Source organism: Podarcis liolepis, assembly GCF_965112155.1.
Source record: "Podarcis liolepis genome assembly, chromosome: 15".
NCBI lineage: Eukaryota > Metazoa > Chordata > Lepidosauria > Squamata > Lacertidae > Podarcis > Podarcis liolepis.
In genome coordinates this window covers 19,170,460-19,196,929 of record NC_139566.1, presented here as the reverse complement: position 1 = coordinate 19,196,929, position 26,470 = coordinate 19,170,460, and the positions used below count along the sequence as shown (strand labels likewise).

Sequence of the window (26,470 nt, the reverse complement as noted above, 5' to 3'; positions counted from 1 at the left end):
TTATACCTTAAGTTGAACATAATATTACTTAAATTTCGACCTTTTCTTACTTATAACTTAGTTTCCCATTTCACAAAATCTGATTGCTGGAGCTAAAGTTTCCGAATCATGCAAATTCTTAACATTCATACAACTTATATTGTTTTTGTAAATAGTCCTTACATTTTTTCCAGTCCTCTTCCATTGTTTCTTCTCCCAAATCTCGGATTCTGCCAGTCATTTCAGCCAGTTCCATGTAATCCATCAATTGCGTCTGCCATTCTTCCAGTGTGGGCAAATCTTGTGTCTTCCAGTATTTTGCGATGAGTATTCTTGCTGCTGTAGTCGCATACATGAAGAAGGTTCTGTCTTTCTTTAACACCTTCTGGCCGACAATGCCCAGAAGGAAGGCCTCCGGTTTCTTGGTAAAGGTATATTTAAATACCTTTTTTAACTCATTATAGATCATTTCCCAGAAGGCCTTCACTTCTGGACAAGTCCACCAGAGGTGAAAGAATGTCCCTTCAGCCTCCCTACATTTCCAACATTTATTATCAGACAGGTGATATATTTTTGCGAGCTTGACTGGGGTCATGTACCAACTATATATCATTTTCATAATATTCTCCTTCAAGGCATTACATGCTGTGAATTTCATTCCGGTGGTCCATAACCTTTCCCAGTCCTCAAACATGATGTTATACCCAATGTCCTGAGTCCATTTTATCATGGCTGATTTAACTGTCTCATCCTGGGTGTTCCATTTAAGCAACAAGTTATACATTCTTGAAAGCACCTTAGTCTTTGGTTCTAACAATTCTGTCTCTAACTTCGATTTTTCCACCTGGAATCCTATCTTTTTGTCCAATTTAAAAACCTCTTGGATTTGAGCGTAATGTAACCAATCTCGCACCTTATTCTTTAGTTTCTCCAAGCTCTGCAACCTCCAATTGTCTCCAATTTTTTCTATTATTTCCCAATATTTCGGCCAACAGGCCTCCATATTGAGTCTTTTCGGGCCTTAGCCTCCATTGGTGATAACCATCTCGGGGTCTTATTTTCTAATAAGTCTTTGTATTTTGTCCAGACAATAAATACTGCTTTTCTGACAATATGGTTTTTGAACCCTTTGTGAACCTTTACCTTGTTGTACCACAAGTATGCATGCCATCCAAAAGCATTATCAAACCCTTCCAGATCTAGGACATCAGTGTTCTCTAAAAGTAACCAATCCTTCATCCAGCAGAAAGCTGCAGCTTCATAATATAACCTTCAGTCCGGCAGGGCAAATCCCCCTCTTTCCTTTGCATCAGTTAGAATTTTAAATTTTATACTGGGCTTTTTGCCCTGCCAGACAAACTTAGAGATATCTTTCTGCCACTTTCCAAAACATTCCACTCTGTCCACAATCTGTAGGGTTTGGAACAAAAACAACATCTTTGGCAATACACTCATCTTTATAGCTGCAATTCGACCCAACAAGGAAAGTTTCAGTCTTGACCAAGTTTCTAAATCCTTTTTGATTTCTGACCAACATTTTTCATAATTGTCTTTAAATAAGTTCAAATTTTTAGCAGACAAATTAACCCCTAGGTATTTCACTTTTTTAACCACATTTAACTCTGTCTCTTTCTGGAACCTCTCTGCTTCTAAAGATGTCAATTTTTCCCCCAAAACCTTAGTTTTTTGCTTGTTCAGCTTAAATCCCGCCACCCGACCAAACTCATAAATCAGTTCTAAAACTCTTTTCGTACTAGATTCTGGCTCCTGCAATGTTAAAACCAGGTCATCTGCAAAGGCTTTCAATTTATATTGTTTCTCTCCGACCTGTATTCCTTGCACCAACCGGTCCTCCCTAATCATGTTCAAAAGCACCTCCAGGACTGAAATAAATAAAAGAGGGGATAGGGGGCACCCTTGTCGTGTTCCTTTTTCAATTTTAAACTCTTCTGTCACCACATTGTTAACTATCAATTTAGCTTTTTGCTCTGAATAAATTGCCTCCATTTTCAAACCCCCGTCCCACTCCCATCCCTTCCAAATTTTTCTTCATAAACTTCCAAGAAATGTTGTCAAAGGCCTTCTCCGCATCAATAAAGATTAACACTGCTTTTGTGTTGATATTAGTTTGCAAAAGTTCCAAAATGTCAATAATATTCCTAGTGTTATCAAACAAATGTCTACCTGGGAGAAAGCCTGCCTGGTCTTTATGAATTACTTCATTTAGCACTTTTTTAAGTCTACTTGCCAAGATGTCTGCAAAAATTTTGTAATCCACATTTAGGAGTGAGATGGGACGGTAGTTCTTAAGTTGAGTCTTTTCAGATTCCAATTTGGGTATCAATGTGATGAAAGCTTCTTTCCACGATTCCGGCGCCTTCTTCCCCTCCATAATCTGATTACAAACCTCCAATAATGGTTGTATCAAAAATTCTTTCAATATCTTATAATACTTGGAGGTAAGTCCATCTGGTCCTGGAGATTTGCCTAGTTGCATATTCTGAATGGCACCCTCAATTTCTTGTTGTGTTATTTTATAATTCAGGAATGTTCTCTTTTCCTGAGATAGTTTTGGTAGTCCATTAATTTTTAAAAATTGGTCTATCTCGGTCTCTTCCTGCGGCCCTTGCGTATAAAGTTTTTAAAAATATCTCTGGAAACACTTTCTAATTTCCTCGGGTTTCTGGATATTTCTCCCTTCAATTTCTAGGTTGGTAACCGTATTCAATTTTTGTCTCTTTTTCAACTGCCATGCTAGCAGTTTCCCACACTTGTTCGCTGATTCAAATGATCTTTGTTTCATCTGTTTAATTTTCCACTCAACTTCTTGATTTATCAATTTAGCATATTGTGCTTGATAAAATTTAATTTCTCTCAGAACCTCCTGTGATTTTGGTTTTGATCTCAGTTTTTTCTCACCACCTCTTATCTTCTCTAAAATCTTGTCCTTTTTTTCATTCCAGAGTCTTTTCTTTATCGTGTTCTGTTGTATCAAAAACCCTCTCATGACTGCTTTACTTGCGTCCCAGATTGTTCTTTTTTCCACCGTAGTATTCAAGTTTATTTCAAAATAATCTTTTAGAGTTTTTTGGGCCTTCTTCACAATCTCCTGATCTCTTAGTAGGGTGTCATTCATTTTCCATCTGAAGGAACCGATTGGAGTAAGTCTCATTTCCACTTTCATGGTGTTATGGTCGGAGCAGGTTTTTGGGCAGATTTCCACTTTTCTAGTCTTAGGTGCCAGCCCTCTAGTTATCCATATTTGGTCGATTCTTGTCCATGACAGATGGGCTTCAGAAAAGAAAGTTCCTTCTTTACCTAAGGGGTTCTTTGTCCTCCATATATCAATCAAGTCCATATTGTCAGTTAGTTCGAAGAAAGTTTTAGGTAGTCTTCCATTCATATCTCCCATCATAATGATGTTGGTATAGTCTAGATAGTCCAGTATTGTCTCATGCAGCTTCCTGTAAAATTCTGATTTCCCCTCATTCGGTGCATAAATTCCTAATATTAAAAAATTTTCTCCTTGCGTCTGTATTTCGATTGCCAAGATTCTTCCTTGCTCATCTTTAAATAAAAATTTTGGTGACAGGCTCTCCTTTGCATAGATCACCACTCCTCTCTTCTTGACTCTGTCCGATGAGATAAATTCTTGGCCTAATCTTTTATTAATTAACACTTTCCTATGGAGCCTAGTCACATGTGTTTCCTGCAAGCAAATAATGTCCAATTGTTCTTTTTTCAATATATGAAATATTCTTCTTCTTTTTTCCAGGGAATTTCCGCCATTAATGTTCCAACTAAGTAGCTGCAGAGACATCCTGGATCAATCTGTTAGTCCTGTGGTGGCGTCTCTTTCTTTTGATCCTCTGGTCCCGAGGGTGCAGGTGTCGGTATAGATGCAGGCGGAGGTGGTGGCCAAGATCCTACTGCTCCCTTCTGGAGGTCCTCTTCGTGGTCGTTCAAAAACTTTTGTTGATCTTCTGCTGTTCTAATTTTAACTTTCTTTCCTTTGAAGTTGAAAGATAATCCTTGAGGAAACTCCCACCTGTAAGGAATTGAATTGCCTCTCAATAATCTTGCAAGTTCTGGATACGTAGCTCTAAGGTCCAATAGTTGTTTCGGAATGTCCCTATAAATTTCTGCTTTGTTGCCTTGAATATCAAGTGATTTTCCAAAGTGAAGGCCTAGTATTTTGTCTCTCTCTTGCTTGGATCTCAAGATAATCAAACAGTCTCTGGATCTGTCCTTCCTCACCACTCTTCCCAATCTAAAAGCACTTACAATTTTAAAGTCCTTATCTTCTTCAATGCCCCAGAACTTTGAAAATTCTGTCAAAAATCCAATCAAATCTTCCTGTTCAAGTTCTGGGATAGCTCTCAATCTAAGATTATTTTTCCTATTTCTCAGTTCAACCATAGACAGGAAGGCCTGCTGTTCACCAATCTGTTTGTGCAACGGCTTTACCTCCACCTTTATTGCCCCGGCCTTCTGATTGGCTTCCACTGCTTTTTGATTGGCTTCCTCAGCCAGTTTACGATTTTCTGCAGTTGCCTCCTGAAGATTCCCAATTGCTTGTGTATGTTGAGCAACTTGATCAGTTAGTTTGCTAATAGTGGCTGTGGCTTGGTCAATTTTGGATGAGTGCTCATCCGCCTTTTTGTTTAAAATTGCCAGTTGTTCCAAAATTTGGTTTAAGACTGTTTCGGATCCTCCTGCAGCCATATCCTCTGGTAATATCTCAGCTGCCCCTTCTTGTGTCTCTAAAACAGTTGGGACAGATGATCTGCGTGGCTGAGAAGTCAAGGTTGTTTGTACCAATTGTTTAGCTTTCGTTTTAGCCAATCTTGCTTTCCCTGTGCCACTCATTCCAATCCTGACTACGTGCCAAGGTCAGACTATATGCAGTCCCATGGGAAAGACAATTCTGGAGAGTAAACAACAAGGCAGCAAAGAGTCAAAACAAAATGCAGTTCCCAGACAATTGTAAATCCAAAGTCCTCTAGGGGGAGTGCAACTGTACTTCAGGAAAGAGAAAGAGTTGTTCCGCCATTAAAGTCCCCACAGTTAATAACAAATTCAAAGAGAGCCTTCAAAATCCTTTTGGCATGTAGAGCTTTTCCCTTAAGTTAAAACAAAGTCTCAAGAAAGGTGCAAGAAACAGTTTCCCTATTTATATCCAAACTGTAGCGCTCGCTTGTAACACTCTCCAAATTAGAAACAGTTTCAGCAATTTGACAGTTCTTCTTTAGCCTGACAGCCCGGGGCTTTGGGTTTCTTAATCATTTATAAATCCACAAGGGAAAGGAAAAGTCCGATCAAAGTCCAATGAAAATAAAACAGAATTGTCTCTTTTAGTTTCTTAAAGACAAGTTCAGTTATTACACGATAATCCAAACCTTTTACAGTCCTTTTTAAAGCGCTTCCCGCTTGTCAAAATCTTTGCTTTGATCTCTTAAGCACGATCGGAAGACGGACTTCCTGGTTACGTCTCCCGTTTTCAGCCGAATTTAATCACTTTAGTCCCGAAATTTTTAAAATCCCTACTCACGGGTTTGTAGTTTAAAATCTGATGTTCCAAGAAGAAAGGTCATCACTCATCAGCAGAAGCCGCGTGGCTTCGCTTCCGCAGAAAGAGCGATGAACTCACAGCGCCGCTCCCCCTTCCACGTTCCGGAGCCCCTTACGGGGTTCCTTCTTCGTTTCTGGGGGGGGCTCCTGGCGCCCGCCGAGTCCCACGGCCACAGGCTCACTCTGCCTGTGGTTTTTCTTGGTGGATCTCCGCTTTGCCACAGCGGACGACCCTTTTCTACGGAGCTCCTCTTCACAGCGCGAAGAGGACCGCCATTGCTGTTTCGCGCCGCCTCCGGAAGTCCCCCCCTTTCCATTTCAGTCCGACATACCAGTCTTTTAATGATGAGTCTTGATTTATTGTCCAGCCTGTCGCTCCTCACACAGAGATGATGAGTCTTGATTTATTGTCCAGTCCATCGCTCCTCACACAGAGATCCCATTAATCAGCAGTCTTTACACCCGATCTTCACTTGAAGTATGTGCATTTGCTTCTTTATCGAATTATATATTTCAAAGTAATGCAAACCAGTGCGCGATCAGAGACAGCGTCTGGGAGAGCGGCCCCACCTGAGGGCTTTGTGTCAAAGTGCCCAGTCACCCCCTTCTTTCGAATCCGGGGGTGAATTATGGGCACAGCTGGCAAGGCAGTCCCCCCATTCCCTTGGGGGGGGGCAAGGGAGGCTGCATACTCCCATATCAGCCTCTTAATTGCCTCGTGTGGGTCGGAGAGATGTTATTGTCAGCCATCTTCCAATGTGCCCCCTGGTGGCCCCCCACCTTTCCTTGCTTCTCACTCCACCCCCCTGACTGTTGCTTGGTAAGTGCTGCAGTTACTTTCCATAAGCAGACCTTTCTCCTTTCCCCAGACCAGCTCGGTCAGGGCTATTGCTCACTTCCAAGCCTCAATATTACCACACTGTCACCTCTCTGCTGGGAAGCGCTGAGCAATGGCGAGTCCCCAGGCAACGTGGCCGATTTGATCAGCGCAAGGCATGCAAGCTCCATCCCCCAGTCATTCTTAGACTCCTTATTGGGTGAGCAACGCAGCCAAGCAACACAGCTGGAGCCTCCCTCCTCCCTGGCTGGCAGGGAGGGAGGGAGAGGAGCTGCTTCTTTGGAAACCTGGGAAATTTACAGGACATCATCAATCCAGGACAGCAGCGGGAAACGGCGCTGGGATAAGGGAGTTTCATGCCAAATAAGGGACGGTTGACAGCTGTGATGCCTGGCAAAGCAACGGGCACCTGGGCTGTGTATGCAAGCAGAGAGAATGGACAGTAGAGGAAATGGCCAGAGATGCAGAGGGTTGTGGGATTTGATCAGAAATTATTGTCAATGAATTAAACCCAATCAACACCATGCTTTCACAGCTGACACAATGGCTTGATGCATATTTTATAATTCCTCATAGTAATCCCATCTGATCCCCACACACTGGATATTTGTACTCCTACACTGCTTAGTTTCTTATGCACTCCAGTGGATTTATCCCGAGTAGTACTAGCACTGAATACCCCCAATTTGTGTTGCATCTTAAGGTTTGAAATAACAGGAAGCGTACTAGGAAAGGGGAGTGGGCAGGGGCTTCACTTCTGGGCTGCTCAAAGAGAATAAGTTTCCATCCCAAGAGGAAGGAAAGGAGAAACAGCGCAGTCATCTCCCATGCACGGTTTCTGTTCCATAGGCAATACATATATGCAATACATGTATCTAATGATGATTTAAAATGCTAAATGTTTTGGTTTAAACAGGGAGGAATTCTGGAAAAACTGGGCATCTGCCATAGATATTCCATACTCAGGATCCTAAACCTATTAATTCCAGAAGTGAAGGACCCAAAAATGATCACAAGGGACCTGGTTTTTGATGGGGTGCCTGTGAGGCTGTACTGGCCCAAGACATCACCTGCTGGGAACAGGAAAGGAATCATCTTTCTTCATGGAGGGGTTGCACTATTTGGAAGCATCCGTAAGTTCTTTGAAATGTTTTTGAAATGTTTCACTTTGTTGTTTGTGGAGAATTTGGGGTGATACTTTAATGTAAAGGTCATGAAATGTTTGCTATGGAGGGGTGGGGGTGGTTTGTGCTGCCTCTGGGTATTTATTTTTATCTTTATGAATACTGCTACAAAAGTTGGGTACCACCTCTCTGCCAAACCAGTAGGATGGGATGATGAGAATTGTAGTTTAAGAACAGTTGGAGACCCAAGCTTGGGAAACACTGCTCTAAAGACACTCTTTTCCTGAAAACTCAACCCCCCCCCCCATCGCCATGAGTCTGACAACCTCTTTCTGCTCAGGCCCAAGAATTCCTCGCATATGTGCCAACAACCCCTTTTGTCAAGTTAAGGCCTCTATCCAATTGAGGCACTGACTTGGAAAGTGTTTTTTCCACTGGCCTCCAATCTTCCCTTCAATACTCCAAATCAGGCATAGGCAAACTCCGGCCCTCCAGATGTTTGGGACTACAATTCCCATATCCCTAGCTAACAGGACCAGTGATCAGGGAGGATGGGAATTGTAGTCCCAAACATCTGGAGGGCCGGAGTTTGCCTATGCCTGCTCCAAATAATAATCAAAATCCTACCATTTATTAATTTCTAAGGTTTAGGGTGGTCTCCCCCCAAATCTATAACAATATAAAGAATAACAACAGACAATGTCAATAACCTGTGGCTACACACAGTTTAAAAGGCCGTCTATTGGTTAATTAGCCAAAGGCCCCTGACAATATGAAACAAAGGCGCCAGGTGAGTCTCCCTGGGGAGAGCATTCCACAAACGGGGAGCCACAACAGTTCTGGGCTTGGGCCCAGAAACAAATTGGCAGCCAATGCAGTCACACCAGGATTGGCATTATATACCCAAACCACGGTGGGCAACCTGGCTGCTGAATTCTGCACCAGCTGAAGTTTCTGAACTGTAGGCAGCTTAATATGGCAGGATGGGATTGTGTGGTAAGAAAACAGGGCTGAGCCTTCCTGTTCCAGAGATGTCTGGTTCTGTATTAATTCCTAATGTCAAGGTCAATGAAAAATGCCAAAGAAGGTCTTTGTGCTTCGTACTTCAATGGACTTCTATGAAAGGTCTTCCAGAGATGCTCAGAATTAATTTGAAAGAAGCCCAAAAATGTGGTCTGAGGTTTGTTTGGTCCTGTTCTGACTTATTCACGTATTTACACGTTCATTCTGCATGGAGGGAGTCCATGGTCATCTCAAGCAGGGCTTGTTCCCACAGCTGTGCAGCACTGGAGTCAAAGGCATCTTTCCCAGCCAGCCTTTCGCTAGCCAGTCCAAAATGGATCCCAGTCTTCGTTCTTCCTAGCACACCTTGCTTTAAAAGTATGGGGGTTTTTTGTTCTCTTCTGAGTTTTACCCATTGAAACTGTTGTTCAGGAGGGAACAAAATGTACATAATGGTTTTCAACTAGTTAAGAACTTGCATGATCTGGAAAATCTAGCTTCAGCAATAAGGCTTGGGGATATGGGAAATTAAGTTACAATTATGAAAGCACTAAAGTTTAAAGTAATATTATATCTATCTTAGGGTAAAAGTAAATTGACAACAAGTATTTTAAATCCAAAATATAATTATTTGAAAGTACAAAGGAACACATGAAACAAGGTAACTATTTGCTGATACTTTTATTGTAAAGAATGCAGGGTGAGGGAGACGTCCAGTCCGGTTGGTTATGGAAAAAAATGTTTTGGAAATATGGATTTCTTTTTCTTTTCTTTTCTCTTTTCTGTTATTTCTTTTATATATCTGACTTCATATCTGTATCTGGAAAAAAGCAATAAAATTTTTTTTTAAAAAAAACAAAACATAATGGTTTTCAACTAGTGATGCCCCATTTATAAAGGGTTCAGTTCAACTTAGTTGTTGCCAAAGGAGACTCGTTAAAGGTTATGTGCCTTTTTCCAGGAACTTCTGAAAGGACCTGCCATTCGCTTGCCCACGGAACCGACTCAGTGGTTATGTGTGTTGAGTAAGTATCTTCACGCTTCAGTTTCTAACCCTTCCACATGAGCCCAGAAAACGGCTGATTTTGCCAACATCGTGAATTTGCCAACCTTTAGAATGGGTGTTCACCTTTGTATTTTGATTTTTATGCCTTTGGACCCAATCCCTCTGGCTTTAAGCATAAGAAGCTGGATCAGGCCAAAGGGGGCCCAACATCCTGTTCTCACGGTGGCCAACCAAATATCCCAATGAAAAGCCCACAATCTGGACCCAGACACAGGAGCACTACTCCCAGTTGCAATGTACATCATCTGGTATTCAGAAGCATTACTGCCTGTGATAGTGGAGATGGCCCATCCGCCTTGCGACTAGTATTCATGGATAAATTTATCCACCATGAGAGGCTGATATGGCTTCTCAATCTATGCCAGTTCTATCTGTTGCAATTATCTCTATCCTGCCTTTCAGGACAAAACTCCTTCCAAGGCATCATATAAGGAACATTAAACTACATTTACATAAAACTGGATAAATGTTTTTGTCCCTCTCTCTTAACTCTAGAACATGTGGACATTCAATGAAGCTGAATGCTAGAAGATTCACCTAAAAGAAAGTACTTCTTTACGCAGTGTGTAGTTAAGCTGTGGAACTCGTTCCCTCAGGAGGCAATGAAGGCCTCCAACTTGGGTGGCTTTAAAAGAGGATTAAACAAATGCACACGGTATAAGACTACCAGTGGCTACTAGCCATGATGGCTATAGCCTGCCTTTGCAGGTGGAGACAGTGTCCTTCTGAATGCCAGTTGCTGGAAGCTGAGGGAGGGAAGAGTACCACAGGACTCATGTTCTGATTGTGAGTTTCTCCAATGATTGACCACTGGCCACTGAGAACAGGATGTGAACTAGCATTATATTATCATGGAAAACCTCAGGCACTGGGGCTCAATGCTCCACTCCAGGCCTCTTCAGTTCTCCCTGAAGAGCCAGTGTGGTGTACTGGTTAAGAGTGGTGGACTCGTAATCTGGTGAACCGGGTTCGATTCCCTGCTCATCCACTTGCAGCTGCTGGGTGACTTCTCTGAAGTCTCTCAGCCCCACTCACCTCACAGAGTGTTTGTTGTGGAGGAGGAAGGGAAAGGAGAATGTTAGCCCCTTTGAGACTCCTTAAAGGTAAAGGTAAAGGTACCCCTGCCCATATGGGCCAGTCGTGACCGACTCTAGGGTTGTGCGCTCATCTCACTTAAGAGGCTGGGAGCCGGCGCCGTCCGAAGACGCTTCCGGGTCACGTGGCCAGCATGTTGAAGCTGCACTGGTGAGCCAGCACCAGTGCTGCACACGTAAATGCCGTTTACGGTACCTTCCCGCTATAAAGCGGTACCTATTTATCTACTTGCACTTGAGGGTGCTTTCAAACTGCTAGGTGGGCAGGAGCTAGGACCGAACAACGGGAGTTCACCCTGCCGCGGGGATTCGAACCGCCGACCTTACGACCAGCAAGTCCTAGGCCCTGAGGTTTTACCCACAGCGCCACCCGCGTCCCATGAGAAACTGGAGTCTGGTTCTTCTACAGGTTGGGAAAACAGGGTAGGGGGTAGTGATAAAGCAGGATATCAAATCCAAACTCCTCTTCTTCCCTCTGAAATCACCGCAGACCCCCACCTCTGCACCATTGCCCCTCTTTTTCACCCTCCTTGAGTGGCATCTGCCTGATTGGAATTTGTCTTGCTTGCGTGAAGGCAGGGGTGCCAACTTGAGTAAATATTGCCCCCCCTGGTAAGTCCCATATTGCATAAATGATCACATGACGTGGAGCACATAACCATTTGAATGGAAATGCCAGTATACTTAGGGGGACCAGTCTCCTTGGGGGTGCTGAAGGTACCTCAGCCCCAAGTATGTTGATGATATCTTGTTTTTTCTTTAGATTTCGTTTAGCTACTAAGCATCCGTATCCAGTCGCTGTACAGGACTGTTTAACTGCTGTAATACATTTTATGAAGAATGCAAAGGAATACGGAGTGGACCCCAGCCGCATTGCCATTGTTGGGGAGAGTAGTGGAGGCACATATGCTGCAGCCATTTGCCAAGAACTGGTGACCAGAGAGGACCTCCCAAGAGTGCGAGCTCAGGTCCTCATTTACCCATTCCTCCAAGGAATGGACTTCAATTTGCCATCCTATCAGCAAAACCATTCAGTTCCTCCCTTGTTCCGGAAAAGAGCTGTCAGTCTTGGTTTGACATATCTCACTGGGAAGACAATGAATGTAGATGGAGTTCTGAAAGGCGCCCATGTCCCTCCTGATTTGAGAGAGAAATACAAAAAATGGATCAATGCTGATAACATTCCAGAAGAATTTAAAGCTAGGGGGTATGTTCCTGTAGAACCTGCACCATTTTCAGAAGAACTTTATGAACAAGTTAAAAGAGGTTATGAGACAATGTTTGCCCCCCTTCTAGCAGAGGATGACATAATCCGCCAGCTCCCAGAGGCTTTCATTCTAACCTGTGAATATGATGTTCTCCGGGATGATGGGCTGTTGTACAAGAAGCGGCTAGAGGACCACGGTGTGCCAGTGACATGGTATCATGTTCAAGATGGATTTCATGCAATAATGACCATAGCTGGTTTGAAGGCAATTGAATTTCCGAGCACACAGAAATGTTTGCAGAATGTAATACAGTTCTTAAAAGGTTTATAGAAATGAATGACATTCTTTGTCTTCCTATGGCAGTCTTCCCCTTCTGTGGAGGGAAATATCGTTCCTCATTGTGCCAATCCTAAAGTAAAAAGAAAAACTCTGATCAAAAATTCCACTCTGTTTAATTTATTAAAGTCACCATGGGCTCTATGAATACATAAGCAAAGCCCTACTGGATCAAGCCATTGGCTCACTTCACGCAGCATCTTGTTCTCTTTATGTTACATAAATTTAAAATTAATTTTCATACAATTTAGCAAATTCAATTCAGTTTCAATACAATATTCCCTCAACATTTTGACTCCTCATCCTTCCTTCCATGATGTTTCTGTTCAAATCCTTTGTCTACTAAATGTAATACTCATTTCTATAGCAAATATCCAACATTAGATTTCTTTATCATTCTCCTTCCTTTTCTTATATTTCCAGTCCTGCCTGTGTTTTCATTTGACTATAATATTTTCTCAGATATTCTGAAAAGGATCTCCACTCCTCCACAAGCATTTTGTCCTTTGGGTTTCTTATTTTCGCCTTCCCCATATAGTCCAATAGTTTTAAAGTCCACTTCTCTTTTGTTGGAACTTCTTCATCACTTTTTTTTATTGATTTTCCAGATTTTAACCCAATTATAAAAATTATAACAAATTAATACAATTCTGTGTAAGTGACTTCCTGCGTGCCGTCCTTGATCCGTCCTTATCTTCCAATGTTACTGACTGTGTTTACATACTCTTATTGAAGTAAATAGTATAACAGACCCTGAAGATTGCCACACTCCTTGTTACTGGTTTGGGAGTCTTCTCTTTCTAGAAGATCTCTCCCCTCCTGACTGGAATGAGACCCATGTAGGTTTTATCCACACAGCTTCTACTACTCCTGGCTCAAAGTCAGCCCTCCAGCTAGCTCCTGGCGTAAAACTCTCCCAAGACACTCAAACCAAGCCCAGTCTAAAAACTCCCTCAGAAACTGCTCCTTTTATTTTTCTTCTCCCACTCTGCTTAGTACTCTTTTTTTAAAAATAGTATTTATTAAAGTTTTAAGTTTACAAAAAGGCAAAAGAAAAAACACCAAATTAAACAATAACAAAACCAATACATCACAATAAAAAACAGAAAAATAAAAACAATTAAAAACAAAGGAAAAAAGAAGAAAGAGGAAAAAACAAATCGAACCTTCCCATAACTTATATTTCATTTGCTTGTTTCCCTGACCTCCTCACACCTCCCTTTTTTGTATTCTAAGTCAATTATCCATTTCAGCAAATCCTTTCCCTCTCTTCAAAATTTTTATCCTGAAAATTTATCTTGATCTTGATATAAGTTTACTTTCCCTCTTTTCACCAATTAACAGTCTATTTTCCTTAAATCTTTGATACATTTTTGCTAAAATCACCTAGATTCATTCCAACATCATTCTAACATTCATTAATTGTACAATGTTTCTGTAAATAGTCTTTAAATTTCTTCCAATCTTCCTCCACCGACTCTTCTCCCTGGTCTCGGATTCTGCCCGTCATTTCCGCCAGTTCCATATAGTCTATCACCTTCATCTGCCATTCTTCCAGAGTGAGTAGATCTTGTGTCTTCCAATACTTTGCAATAAGTATTCTTGCTGCTGTTGTGGTTTACATAAAGAAAGTTCTGTCCTTCTTTGGCACCAATTGGCCGACCATGCCCAGGAGAAAGGCCTCTGGTTTCTTCAGAAAGGTATATTTAAATACCTTTTTCATTTCATTATAGATCATCTCCCAGAAAGCCTTAATCCTTGGGCATGTCCACTAAAGGTGAAAGAATGTACCTTCTGTCTCTTTACATTTCCAGCATTTATTATCGGGCAAGTGATAAATTTTCGCAAGCTTGACTGGTGTCATGTACCACCTGTATATCATTTTCATTATATTCTCTCTTAAGGCATTACATGCCCTGAACTTCATACCTGTGGTCCATAACTGTTCCCAGTCAGCCATCATAATGTTATGTCCGACATCTTGTGCCCATTTAATCATAACAGATTTTACCGTTTCATCCTGAGTATTCCATTTCAACAGCAAATTAAACATTCTTGACAAATTCTTAGTTTTGGAGTCTAACAGTTCTGTTTCCAATTTTGATTTTTCCACCTGGAAGCCAATTTTTTAATCCAAATTATATGCCTCCATTATCTGATAATAATGAAGCCAGTCTCGCACTCTATTTTTTAATTTTTCAAAACTCTGCAGTTTTAATCTGTCTCCCTCCACTCTGCTTAGTACTCATTCAGAGAGGCTCCAGCCCTCTGGTGGAATTCTGAGGGACTGCATCACCAAACTCTGGTCTGGCTTTTCTGTCCATCACAGAGGTACTTAGCAGGGGTCAGCAAACTTTTTCCGCAGGGGGCCAGTCCACTGTCCCTCAGACCATGTGGTGGGCCGGACTATATTTTGAAGGGGGGGGGGAATGAACGAATTCCTATGCCCCACAAATAACCCAGAGATGCAATTTAAATAAAAGGACACCTTCTACTCATGTAAAAACATGCTGCTTCCCAGACCGTGTGTGGGCCGGATTTAGAAAACTTCAGTGGGGGAGAGGGGAGGGTGGGGAAAAAGCTTTGCAGAGGGATCAAGAGGTGAGAAACTGGAGCCTGCTCCTTCTACAGGTTGGGAAAAGCAGGGTAGGGGTGGGTAAAAGGTAAAGGGACCCCTGACCATTAGGTCCAGTCGTGGCCAACTCTGGGGTTGTGGCGCTCATCTCACTTTATTGGCCGAGGGAGCCGGTGTACAGCTTCCGGGTCATGTGGCCAGCATGACAAACCCGCTTCTGGCGAACCAGAGCAGCGCACGAAAATGCTGTTTACCTTCCCGCTGGAGCTGTACCTATTTATCTACTTGCACTTTGGCGTGCTTTCAAACTGCTAGGTTGGCAGGAGCAGGGACCGAACAACGGGAGCTCACCCCGTCGCGGGATTCGAACCACCCACCTTCTGATTGGCAAGTCCTAGGCTCTGTGGTTTAACCCACAGCGCCACCCGCGTCCCTTATAGGGGGTGGGAGGCTGGCCCAAATCTGAAAACACGATGCTACTGTCCCTTAGAGCAGCTTGTTATTGGTCCTGGGGAAGGCTGAGAGGAGGCGGGGAGGGGAAACGGGGAACTTTCCTTGGGCAAAGCCAGTTTGAAGAAGAGTCCGCCTGCGCCCGGCAGGCAAGGAAAGGGGGTGGGAGTGGAAGCACCCAAACACAGACACGAGGCTTAATTTTTATTATTAGGAGGCATCCGGGGCATAGGAAGAGGGGGTGCGGTAGCGGCAGCCTGCCCTGTGTGTCATCCCTGAGGTGGGGTGACAAAAAGGCACACTGCAGGGGGCTCGCCCTGCTGCCCCATGTGCAGCGGCTTGAGTTGCCACCACTGCCCACAGCAGATCACCGCGCACCCCCCCTAGCTCGCCCTGCCCCCCCAGTGCACAGCATGGCCGGTGCTCTGGGCGTCTGTGCAGCTAATTCCACCACTGACTGAAATTGTTGCCCCGAAGCAACGGGCGAGTTTCCAGGTCGGTGTAAAAATGCTCTGAAATGCTGCTGTTTGATTTATTATCCTCTCTTTGAGAGGCCTCTTTCCCTCTCCCCCCACTCTCTATCTCCAAATCCCCGGGCAGGTTGAATCCTAATAGCGAGTTGTCCTACCCAGTACACTTACTCAGAAATGTATCCCATTGGTTTTAGAGTTTACTCACAAGTAAGGGTAAAAGGGTCGCAGCTCACATGCACTTAGTTATGCCAGGTATAGGCAACCTCGGCCCTCCAGCTGTTTTGTGAATACAACTTCCATCATCCCTAGCTAACAGGACCAGTGGTCAGGGATGATGGGAACTCTAGTCTCAAAACATCTGGAGGGCCCCGTTTGCCTATGCCCGAGTTATGCTTTACCAGCCTTTTGCTACACTACTCCTTGTCGTCCATACAGGGTAATCAAAACAAAAATAACAAGGTAAATTGGCTATAATCCCAGCAATTAATCCGTGTTTTTGTTTTAATTGTGGAGTTATATACAATGGCAAGGGCAATTTTATTCTGGTAAATATACGTTGCTAGAAAGCTAATTACTTTGTACCAGGTTTCCTTTCAACATCTCATTAATTTGACTTTCTGCCTTATTACCTCTGCACCTCTAGGAGCCACACAGCTCCGCTGCTCCTGGGACTTGTTAAGTTGTGGGCGAACATATCAGACGACACAGCAATTCTTCCAAAGCAGCTCTTTATTTGTAAGCTGGAACAGAACTGAACTGAGGAGCTCAAGTCAGCCTGCTTATATAGAGCTCCACTAGAATGCAACAGTAACCATTTTCTGTAACTAGCCAATCACTGAACGTCACTTTCGATCCTTCATTTGCATAACTATCTACAGTATCCCCCTGCTGGCCCAGGTTGAGAACTTCAGTACATAACAGTACTCCCCTCTCCCTTTGGGCGTACTTGTCTGCAGCGGCGGAGGAAGCCGCTCGGGCACCTGGGGTGGCGTTTTCAGGAGCCTGTTTCCTCCCACTCAACCTCTCTACATCTGGGGCAGAGGCAGCGGGCGGACCGTTTGGGCAGCGCAAAGCCTGCGAGACGCATGACTTGGGCGCACTGCAGGTGCCACGATGAGTGCCGCCCAGTATTTTGTCACCCCCTCAGTGGTGACACCCGGGGCGGCTCCTCACCTTCCTTGTCAGCTCCAGGCATCCTGCTGCCACTGGATAGAAAGACAGAAAAAAGCAGCCTGCTGCAGATGGAGGGAAGTGCTGAGGAAGCAGGGGGAAAGGAGAGCAAATGGAGAAAGAGGAGCGGGGTGGGGTTGGGGGGAGGATGAATAAATGCTGGCCTGCAGTTTTATCAGAATTAACACTGGCAACCTTCCATATGGATTTCTGCAATGTGTTATGCAAGGAGTTGAATTCTGAAACTTCAGTTAGTACCAACAGTGACTCTTGGGACATAGATTGGCACTTGGCAACAAATCCATATCTCATCTGGGCCTGGGTAGATCCCAGTCTGTTTTCAGGTGTGCACGTCTGATCTGAATAGCCCATGTGTGGAGTTCCTTCAGGTATCATGGCCCTAATTTGTGAAGGGTATAGATACCCTTGGGACACGGGTGGCGCTGTGGGTTAAACCACAGAGCCGATCAGAAGGTCGGCGGTTCGAATCCCTGCAACAGGGTGAGCTCCCGTTGCTCAGTCCTTGCTCCTGCCAACCTAGCAGTTCGAAAGCACGTCAAAGTGCAAGTAGATAAATAGGTACAGCTCTGGCGGGAAGGTAAACTGTGTTTCCGTGCGCTGCTCTGGTTCAGCAGAAGCAGCTTAGTCATGCTGGTCACATGACCCGGTCACACGACCTGTACGCCGGCTCCCTCGACCAGTAAAGCGAGATAAGCGCTGCAACCCCAGAGTCGGCCACAACTAGTCCTAATGGTCAGGGGTCCCTTTACCTTTTTTATAGACACCCTTGCCCTTCCTAGCTGGACCTTAGGATGGTGGGTCCTTCTCTGGGAGCCCCCTGCAGATAGGGTGCAGCAGAGGGCTGCCCTGCCCACCCACCTCTTAACACCTGCTCTTGATATACTGCTTGCACCTGTTTGTTCACTGACTTATTGGCCTGGATGACATTTCAAGGTTCTCCTTGGCAGCTCAAAGTTTGAATTCAAGTGATCAGAGGATGGTGAGATCCACGGCATCTTCTTGCTTGTTGGCCTGATATGGAGAGAGCAGCATAATGTCTTGCCTTTTGTGTGTCCGGGTATCTGGGTTTGACTAGAATTCTGTCGAATGTGGGTATAATGAAATGGACCCATTGCACTCCAAAGGACTTGGCTTAGCTTTTTGCACAGATGTTTCTCGTTGCTAAATCTTCAAACTCAAGCAGATATTATGTAGCAACATGTGCCTGGAGTTATGATGTGACAATTTTGGGACTTCACATTGAGAAAGAGAGAGAGAGAGAGGGAGGGAGGAAGGGATATTTATTTTTAATATCTCCTGCATATTCAAATTAACTTAATTTATTCTTCTACTTTAAATATATACTCTTTTGAAACTGCAGGTTGTAACAATAATCCTGCCAATGTTTTTATCTGTTTACAATGTATCTGTAAATATTCAATAAACCATTTTCATTCTTTTATAAAAAGTTTGTTATCTGGGTTTTTTATTTTTCTGGTAAGTTTTGCCATTTCTGCATATTCCTTAAGTTTTCTGTATCCATTCTTCCTTCGCTGGGACTTCTACTTGTTTCCATTTTGGGGCAAGTAGCATTATTGCTGCTGTAGTAGCATACGCGAACAAGTTTCTATATAGTTTAGGTAGTTCTGTCCCTATAATTCCCAAAAGAAAAGCTTCTGGGCTTTTTACAAACATTATTTTAAACATCCTTTTCTATTCATGAGATATAATTTCCCAGTAAGCTTTAACCTTACTACAAGACCACCACATGATAAAAAGAACCTTCTTTCTTTTTACATTTCCAACACTTATTTGATTTAGATTTATACATTTTTGCCATTTTTGCCAGTGGTTAGATACCACTGATAGATCATTTTCTCTTAAACCATAACATGCTATAAATTTTATATCCATATTCCACAATCATCCCCATGCTTCCATGTCCATGACCAATTTCTATTGCACAATGTATCACTGGGGATTGTACTTCATCATCCTTTGTCTCCCATTCCAATAACATTTTATACATTATAGACAGCACTTTTACACTCCATTCCAACAGGTCTCTCTCCAGTTGTGATATTTGTTCCCCAGACCCTTGTAGCCTATCTTTCTTAACTACTCCATTCAAATGATGATATTGTATCCATGTTGTTAGTTTTCCTGATGATTCCTTATTTTTTATAAATTTATACTTTCCTCCCACTTGTTTTAATAATTTTTTGTAAGTTGTCCACCATTCTATGATATTGTAATCCTTTTATGTGAACCGCCCTGAGACCTCTGGGTATAGGGTGGTATATAAATTCAATTATTATTAATTTCTCCATAAGCTTTCTCCATAATCCAGCGGATGTTTGCAATTTGGTCCCTGGTTCCTCTGCCCCTTCGAAATTCGTCAGCCTGCACAGCGCCAAACCTCTTTCCTCACCACACTGTTCTGGAAAGTTCCAGTGACCCTCCTGTTGGGAGGATGCCATTGCAGTGCAAGCCAGCCCCACCTGCATTGATGTGCATGTTACCATAAAGCACCAATGCTGCAGCAAGCAAAGGCTCCAGCAGCTCAGTCAGCTGCTTGTGGCTGGAAAGCCAGACAGGATGTTTGTGACTGTTGCCATGGAAACAAAGGGGCAGTCCATTCTGTACTGAGCACCGGATGTTAGCTCAGTGTGTGTGTCATATGACCCGTACCGGAAGTACATGGGTGGAGTTTCTTCTTGCTGTTGTCGAGTGCAGACATGTTTCTCTGTACTGATATGAGAGGCAGAAATAAAGGATGTAAATAGTTTTCTGTCTGCTTCTTTCCCCTCCCTGGGGGACACCAAAGGGGAGAGAGGAAGAACGGTGTGTTCCTCTCACACATCTGAGAAGAATCGCCGGGACCTCGCCTGCTTATCAGCAGAGTAGAGACGCGGGGAGGTTGACAGGAATATCTGCCGGTGCCTACGCTGTGGCACATTCCTCTGACCCAGGCAGAATTCCAACAGTGCAGTCCCTTTTAATTACCCCTGATAAACTCCTCAGGGAGGGAAGAGGCACAATGATTTTGTGTGGGAGGGCAGGCAAACTCCTATGCACGACTTCCCTTGGGAGGAGAAGATAGGCAAATTCACACCCACCAATGCGTATCCACACCCTGTGCGAGGAACAACAGTGTCTTTCAGGAATCCAGGATAGCTGCAATGTTTTACTCAATTACTAAACTATTTGTTTTATTCTCAACTGAGAACTATATGGGTTGGCCTAGGGTGTTCTTTTCCACATGGCATAGATTGTTCTCCTATAAAAGCCACCAGCGTTGGCCAAGGCGAAGTCCTTGTCTCTGTGCCTCTGAGTTTAAGGGAAATGGCGTTTGGCGAAACTCTGTGGATGCTGATATTATATACAACTATTTTCATTCATTTCTTGCTGTTAGTGTGGGGAGTTTCTTATCGTCTTACCAGGACCCACCTGCCTCGAGGACTGTCCTATCGCCCAATAATGCTGCTTCATGATTTCTTAGTGGGATATGGATTGGCACTAGTAAGTATATTTTACATATATCATGGGGATGAAGACACCTCTATAAAAGGGGCTGCAATCTTCGTCACTAATGTCAGGAAGATCTCCGAAGATAGGCACTGGAATTTCATCACAATGAGCTACAGGACGATGTGCTGATTGAAGATCAGGATACTTGAGGCTGCTCCAGTTCTTTCTCTTGATCCCAGCCGCACCAATTTATGGAAGATTTCGAGGTTTTATGACTTCAAACTGATCCCTTTTCAACATAATCACCCAGAACTATCGGACCTGAATACTTCTTGTCATTAAAATAATCATTTCCAATCAAAACAATTATTCAACATGGCATTTTACCCCCACCAACTTCTTCTAAAATGCTCCACACAAGCGTACATGTGAACAGAAACATAAAAAACAACATGTGGCCATAGCTCAAAAACTTGACCTGATTGAGCAAAACCAATGTGATTTTTGGATTCAGCGCATCAGATTCGTCCTAAATCAACTAAAAAAACGCAGACAACAAATTTGTTGTTGACCAGTGAATTATCAAACACTTTCTCTGCATCTAGAAAAACCATGGGTAATTGCTAATCATTTCTTTTTTCAAAATATTCAGTAGCATTTAATGCAATTGCAACATTATCTTTTATCTTTTAACTGCCTCATTGGCAGAAATGCTGTCTGGTCTTCATGTATTAAGTTTCCTAACACTTCTTTGAGTCTTCTTGCTAATATTGCCGCAAACCATTTATAATTACAATTAAGCAAAGTAATAGGTCTATAATTATTGACTTGGGCTGGGTCATGATCTTGTTTTGCTATCAATGTGATATTGGCATACTAATAATAATACTAATTTTATTATTTGTATCCCGCCTGTCAGGGAACTGACATCAGAGCAGAGGGGAGAGGCGAGGCTCCCAGATTCTGCAGGAGAGGGAACGAGTAAGGGAAGAGAGAGAACGTCATCTGGGGAAGGAAGTCCAGGTGACACCAGGAAGAAGGGAGAGGCAGAGAGCATCTCGGAGGTGAGGCTCCGAGACTCTTCCAGTGAAGTCAGTGAGGAGGGTGGAGGGGCACCACTAGGCACGCCCACTCTGCGCAGAAGGGTTACGCGCAGAGAGGCGAGGCGAAGGTTGTCCGTTAAGGAATTCTTATGCTGGAGGAAATTTAGGAGATGCCCACTCACGGATTCTGCTAGCGACTGAGCAGCAGCGCCAAGGGCTGCTCAGTCAGGGAAAGACACAACCACCCCTAAGCAGTTTGGAACAGCTGGAGGTTTACACACAAGCAACCCCAATTCCCGTGACACCGCCCATCTGGTTGGGTTTACCCAGCCACTCTGGGTGACTTACAGCATATATAAGCATAATAAAACATCAAACATTAACAAACAGAATATCTTATGCAGACTAAAATAAACCTATAAATCAATATATAATAATAATAATAACAACAACAACAACAACAACAACAACAACAACAACAACAACAACAACAACCTTTAAGACAAAAAGAGCCATTTAGACCCGTTTCCAAAGAAAAAACAACTGGGAGCCGCAAAACTCGTCATTATAAAAATAACTTTTTTGTCATTTTTTTATTATTTCTTTGTTTGACCCCTCAGAATTACTCCTCCTCATAGAAATAAACGTTAAATTAACAAGTTACCTTTTTGTGTGTGTGTGTTCTTCACTCCCCTTCAAAACAGTGACCAGTGTACATGCCCCCTTTCAATGCAGTGACCAGCGTACATGCCCCTTACAATGTAGCAGGTGGGTGGACGGGAAGGTGACGTCGGGACGGTGCGTGACTAATGCACGCACCGCCCCCATGTGACGTCAAAGCCAGTGCAGCGCCCGCCACAGTGGGGAGTGTCGGGGCGCACAATGTGCCTCCTTCCCTCGCTAGTATCCGCCCCGAATACTCGCTAGTATTACACCCGGCAAAGGTGTAAAAGAGCCACATGTGGCTCCGGAGCCGCGGGTTGCAGACCCCTGCCTTATCTCATTGCTAACTTTCCCCACATACTCTCCAGTTATTCTATATGGGTTGACAGCAATTGGCTTAGCATCTCCAGTGTCGATATGATGTACAACTCCCATGTGTGCACTAACAATGCTATTATGGGCTTGTTGCAAAATCTTTTCTCTATAGGTATGAGGGATTACTAACTGTCTTTTCACTTCTTCACACACACACACACACCCTGCATGGTGGGTCAAGGACTTCTCGATATAAAAGGCCCTTGCTCAAACAAAACCATTCTGGGCACTCAGGAGTTAACGACCTCTCTGACTCGGCTGCCTCAAAGTACTTTTGTAACTCAGTACAGTGGTGCCTCGCAAGACGAAAAGAATCTGTTCTGTGATTCTCTTCGTCTAGCGGTTTTTTCATCTTGCGAAGCAAGCCCATTGACGGATTAGCGGATTAGCGCTGTTAGCGGCTTTTAGCGGCTTATCTGCTGATCGGATCAGCTGATAAGCGGCTTAGAAAAAGGGGGGGAAAGGGAAAAAAACCAGCAGGAACTCGCAAGACATTGTCGTCTTGCGAAGCAAGCCCATAGGAAATTCGTTTTGCGAAGCACCTCCAAAATGGAAAACTCTTGCGTCTAGCTAGGCATTCGTCTTGCGGGGCACCACTGTATCTTCTTTTTGCTTTTTGGCAAAACTTGAGGTTTGACTTTTAGTCAAAGGAAGTAAAAAGGTGTCTTTTCTTTCCTCACACTGATCATTCCCTTACTGTCCTTCAGCATTGTCTACCTCTGCTACTGTATCCACCCCCTCAGGATTAGGTGACTGTGGACTCCCTTTTGCTCTGGTAACTATGAAAGTACTCTGCACATGTTCTAAAATGTCCCAACCAATGAGCACAGGGGCGGGAATTTCTTCCAACAGGGCTACCTGCCACTTCCCTGCCCAGTTTTTGAATCTGACATCTATTTCCGCCACCTTTAGGATTTCTGCTTGTTTCGAAATTCCTTTTAATTTCATTACTTTTCCTGGAATTATGGCATCATCCCTGATTATATCCGGGTGGACTATGGTGACTTGAGATCCCGTGTCCTTTAACCCAAGATATCTTTTTCCGTCTATCCAGATATACTCTCCAGCGTTCTTTAACAAGAGATTATCTTGTTGAATCACATAACAGTGCAGGACTTTGGCCTCTGCTACCTCAGCAGGCTGAGGCCTAGTTGGCATGTCTGTTTCCTTGACAACCTGACTAGCTGGGCTCTGCTCCACAGACTGGATACAATATGTCTGTTTCTGTGTGGTACTATAACTAGATGTTTCTTTTCCTGTTTTACAATCAAAACGTTTATGACCTAATTTCCCACATCTCCAGCATGAAAGGTCTTTGGGTCCTGCATAACTTGTTTTATTTACTTTTCCCTCAGTAAACTCTGTATGGGTGTGTGCCTTCTCATGTGGGCTTCCCAATGAGGGGCTGCCTCTCTTATCGGTTTCTGAGGTAAACTTTCCTTTGGTTTGCTGAAAGTTATTCTTGTTTGTTTCCCAATATCTCCCACCAAATTTTGGCCCATCAAATCCATGGTCTCTGATTTCATTTATTTTATCAGCTAAACCCGCTGCTTCCTCTATTGTCTTGGGGTTTCTTTCTTTTATCAGGTACTTCAATTGGCCATTTATTGTGTCGTAAAATTGCTCCAACGCCATCACTTCTCTAATCTTAGGTACTGTGTCTGCATTCTCTTGCTCTAACCATATTGTGAGGTAAGTTTTTATCTTTGCACCCATCTGCGCATAGGTTTCCTCCCTCACCTTTGTCACTCTTCTAAATTTTTTCCTCAACTGCTCTGAGGTAATCCCAAAGCGTGTATATGTTAACTGCTTGTACACCTCAAAATTTCGGGATTGTTCCTCAGTCATTTGAGCCTATAATTCGGCCAGAGGACCGCTTATTCTAGCTCTCAAGATCATCATCTTATCTTCCTCTCTTACTTGAAAATCATGACAGGCTCTCTCGAAGGCTACTAGAAATGCTTCTGGGCTATCCCTATCTCTAAATTCAGGAAAGCGTTTTAAATCTATCTTCATTTGATTCTGCCCATCGGTGTTATTACTATTATTACTATTTTCTAATACCATTAGTTCCAACCGTCTCATCTCTAACTGAAACCGCTGCTGTTCCCTTTCCTGCTCTGCCCTCAATTTTTCTTTTTCCAATTCTTTCTCAAGCCTCAATTGTTCAGTTTCTTGCTCAACTCTCAATTTTTCAGTTTCTTGCTCAGCTCTCAATTTTTCTTTTTCCAATTCTTGCTCAAGCCTATTTTTATCAAGCTCTAATTTCAAGTTATATTCTTGTACTAATTTCCACTTTTCAAAATCCTCTGAAAACCGCAGAACTTCTACTTCAGGTGGGGTTTTAGTCATCTCTTCTATTCTGGTTTCTTCCCCCTGGGGATTCCCATTCTCTTCTCCAGAGCTTTCATGTGGGTTTTCTTTCACTGGGTGCTTGGTCTTCTTGGGTGGCATTATGGTTGAGTCAGTATTTTGCACTAATTAAATAAGAGACTTTTACTCTCAGCACTGTTCCTCCCGGCTTGGCTTTCCAAGACCCCGGTCCCCAAAGTATAGCTTTAGGTTTTTTCCTCTAACCTTTCAAGCTTACTTCCTCTGACCCTGAGCCTAAGCCTCCACCAAAACAGTCTTTTGAGATTTCTTGCTCTTATTGTTATCTCGGCCAAATGGCAATCTGGGGTTTATCCTCAATCACACCCTCAGGCCAGGTAATCTCTTCACCGGTTTTACCCTTCCCCTCTCCAGGTGTATTGTTTCCCCTCACAGGCACTTAGACTTATCGAATCCCGCTGCTGTCGCCAATTTTGTGGCGGCAGGTACGGTTGTTATCCCACCGCTGCACCACCAATTTTGTGGCGATCACACAGGGTCCCCGGACGTTTCACGGTCTATTGACCCTGTGCCTACAACTTCAAACTGAATTATTCCCAACTATCTATCTACCTCCCTAACAATTCCTCCCACTCTCTCACAATACAACTCAAACAACCCACTCCTAACCCACCCTCTTCCTTCTCCAACACCCAAGCCTCAACTCCCAACTGACAAACCTCAACTCCCAACTCCCAAACCTCAACCGTCAACCCCCAGACCTCAACTGATTTTTCAAAACCTCCCACTCTATCTTTTACTCCCCCCTCGTATTCTCACTGGCCAATCACCTCACACCCATTTTAACCCTTTCCTTGACACCTCCTAGGGGGCAAACGCCACAGACGGGCCTCCAGAACGGATTGTGGTCGCTAGTAGAGGTTCCACTGTATTGTTAGAAGAGATTGTAATTTAATGTAAAGATCCTGAAATGTTTGCCATGGACGGGGGTGGGATGGGGGTGATTTGTGCAGCCTATACATGGTTGTTGTTGTTGTTGTTCTTTTCTACAATCAAGTAGCATATATATTTTATGAAATAATAATAATAATAATAATAATAATAATAATAATAATAATAATAATAATAATATATTTATACCCCGCCCATCTGGCTGGGTTTCCTTAGCTACTCTGGGCGGCTTCCAATAAAATATTAAAATACAATAGTCCTTCAGATATTAAAAGCTTCCCTAAACAGGGCTGCCTTCAGATGTCTTCTAAAAATCTGGTAGGTTTTTTTTCCTTTGACATCTTGTGGGAGGGCATTCCACAGGGTGGGCACTACTACAGAGAAGGCCCTCTGCCTGGTTCCCTGTAACTTTGCTTCTTGCAGTGAGGGAACTGCAAGAAGGCCTCGGTGCTGGACCTCAGTGTCCAGGCAGAACTATAGGGGTGGAGATGCTCTTTCAGGTATACTGGATGGAGGCCGTTTAGGGCTTTAAAGGTCAGCACCAACACTTTGAATCGTGCTCGGAAACATACTGGGAGCCAATGTAGGTCTTTCAAGACCGGTGTTATGTGGTCTCGGCGGCTGCTCCCAGTCACCAGTCTAGTGGCTGCATTCTGGATTAGTTGTAGTTTCCGGGTCACCTTGAAAGGTAGCCCCACGTAGAGCGCATTGCGGTAGTCCAAGCAGGAGATAACTACAGCATGCACCACT

At 43.5% G+C, this 26,470-nt stretch overlaps 2 protein-coding genes across 5 annotated transcripts in view; both read left to right on the top strand.

Annotated features, from left to right (window-relative positions):
• The window catches only part of LOC310694787 (arylacetamide deacetylase-like 4), a 34,193-nt gene extending 21,327 nt beyond the window's left edge, over positions 1-12,866 (top strand). For 2 of the 4 annotated variants that reach the window (XM_083478357.1, XM_083478356.1), the window contains exon 4: positions 11,438-12,866. In XM_083478357.1, the coding sequence (XP_083334483.1) occupies positions 11,438-12,212 (775 nt within the window). In that variant the 3' untranslated portion in view covers positions 12,213-12,866. Of the gene's footprint in view, positions 1-7,304; positions 7,522-9,475; positions 9,540-11,437 lie in introns of all 4 variants that reach the window. The other 2 variants (XM_083478359.1, XM_083478358.1) reach the window with 2 other exon arrangements.
• A 7,293-nt stretch (positions 12,867-20,159) lies between these two features.
• The window catches only part of LOC310694784 (arylacetamide deacetylase-like 4), a 50,623-nt gene continuing 44,312 nt past the window's right edge, over positions 20,160-26,470 (top strand). Inside the window, exon 1 of the mRNA XM_083478350.1 lies at positions 20,160-20,408. Coding sequence (XP_083334476.1) covers positions 20,232-20,408 — 177 coding nt within the window. The 5' untranslated portion in view covers positions 20,160-20,231. The remainder of the gene's footprint in view (positions 20,409-26,470) is intronic.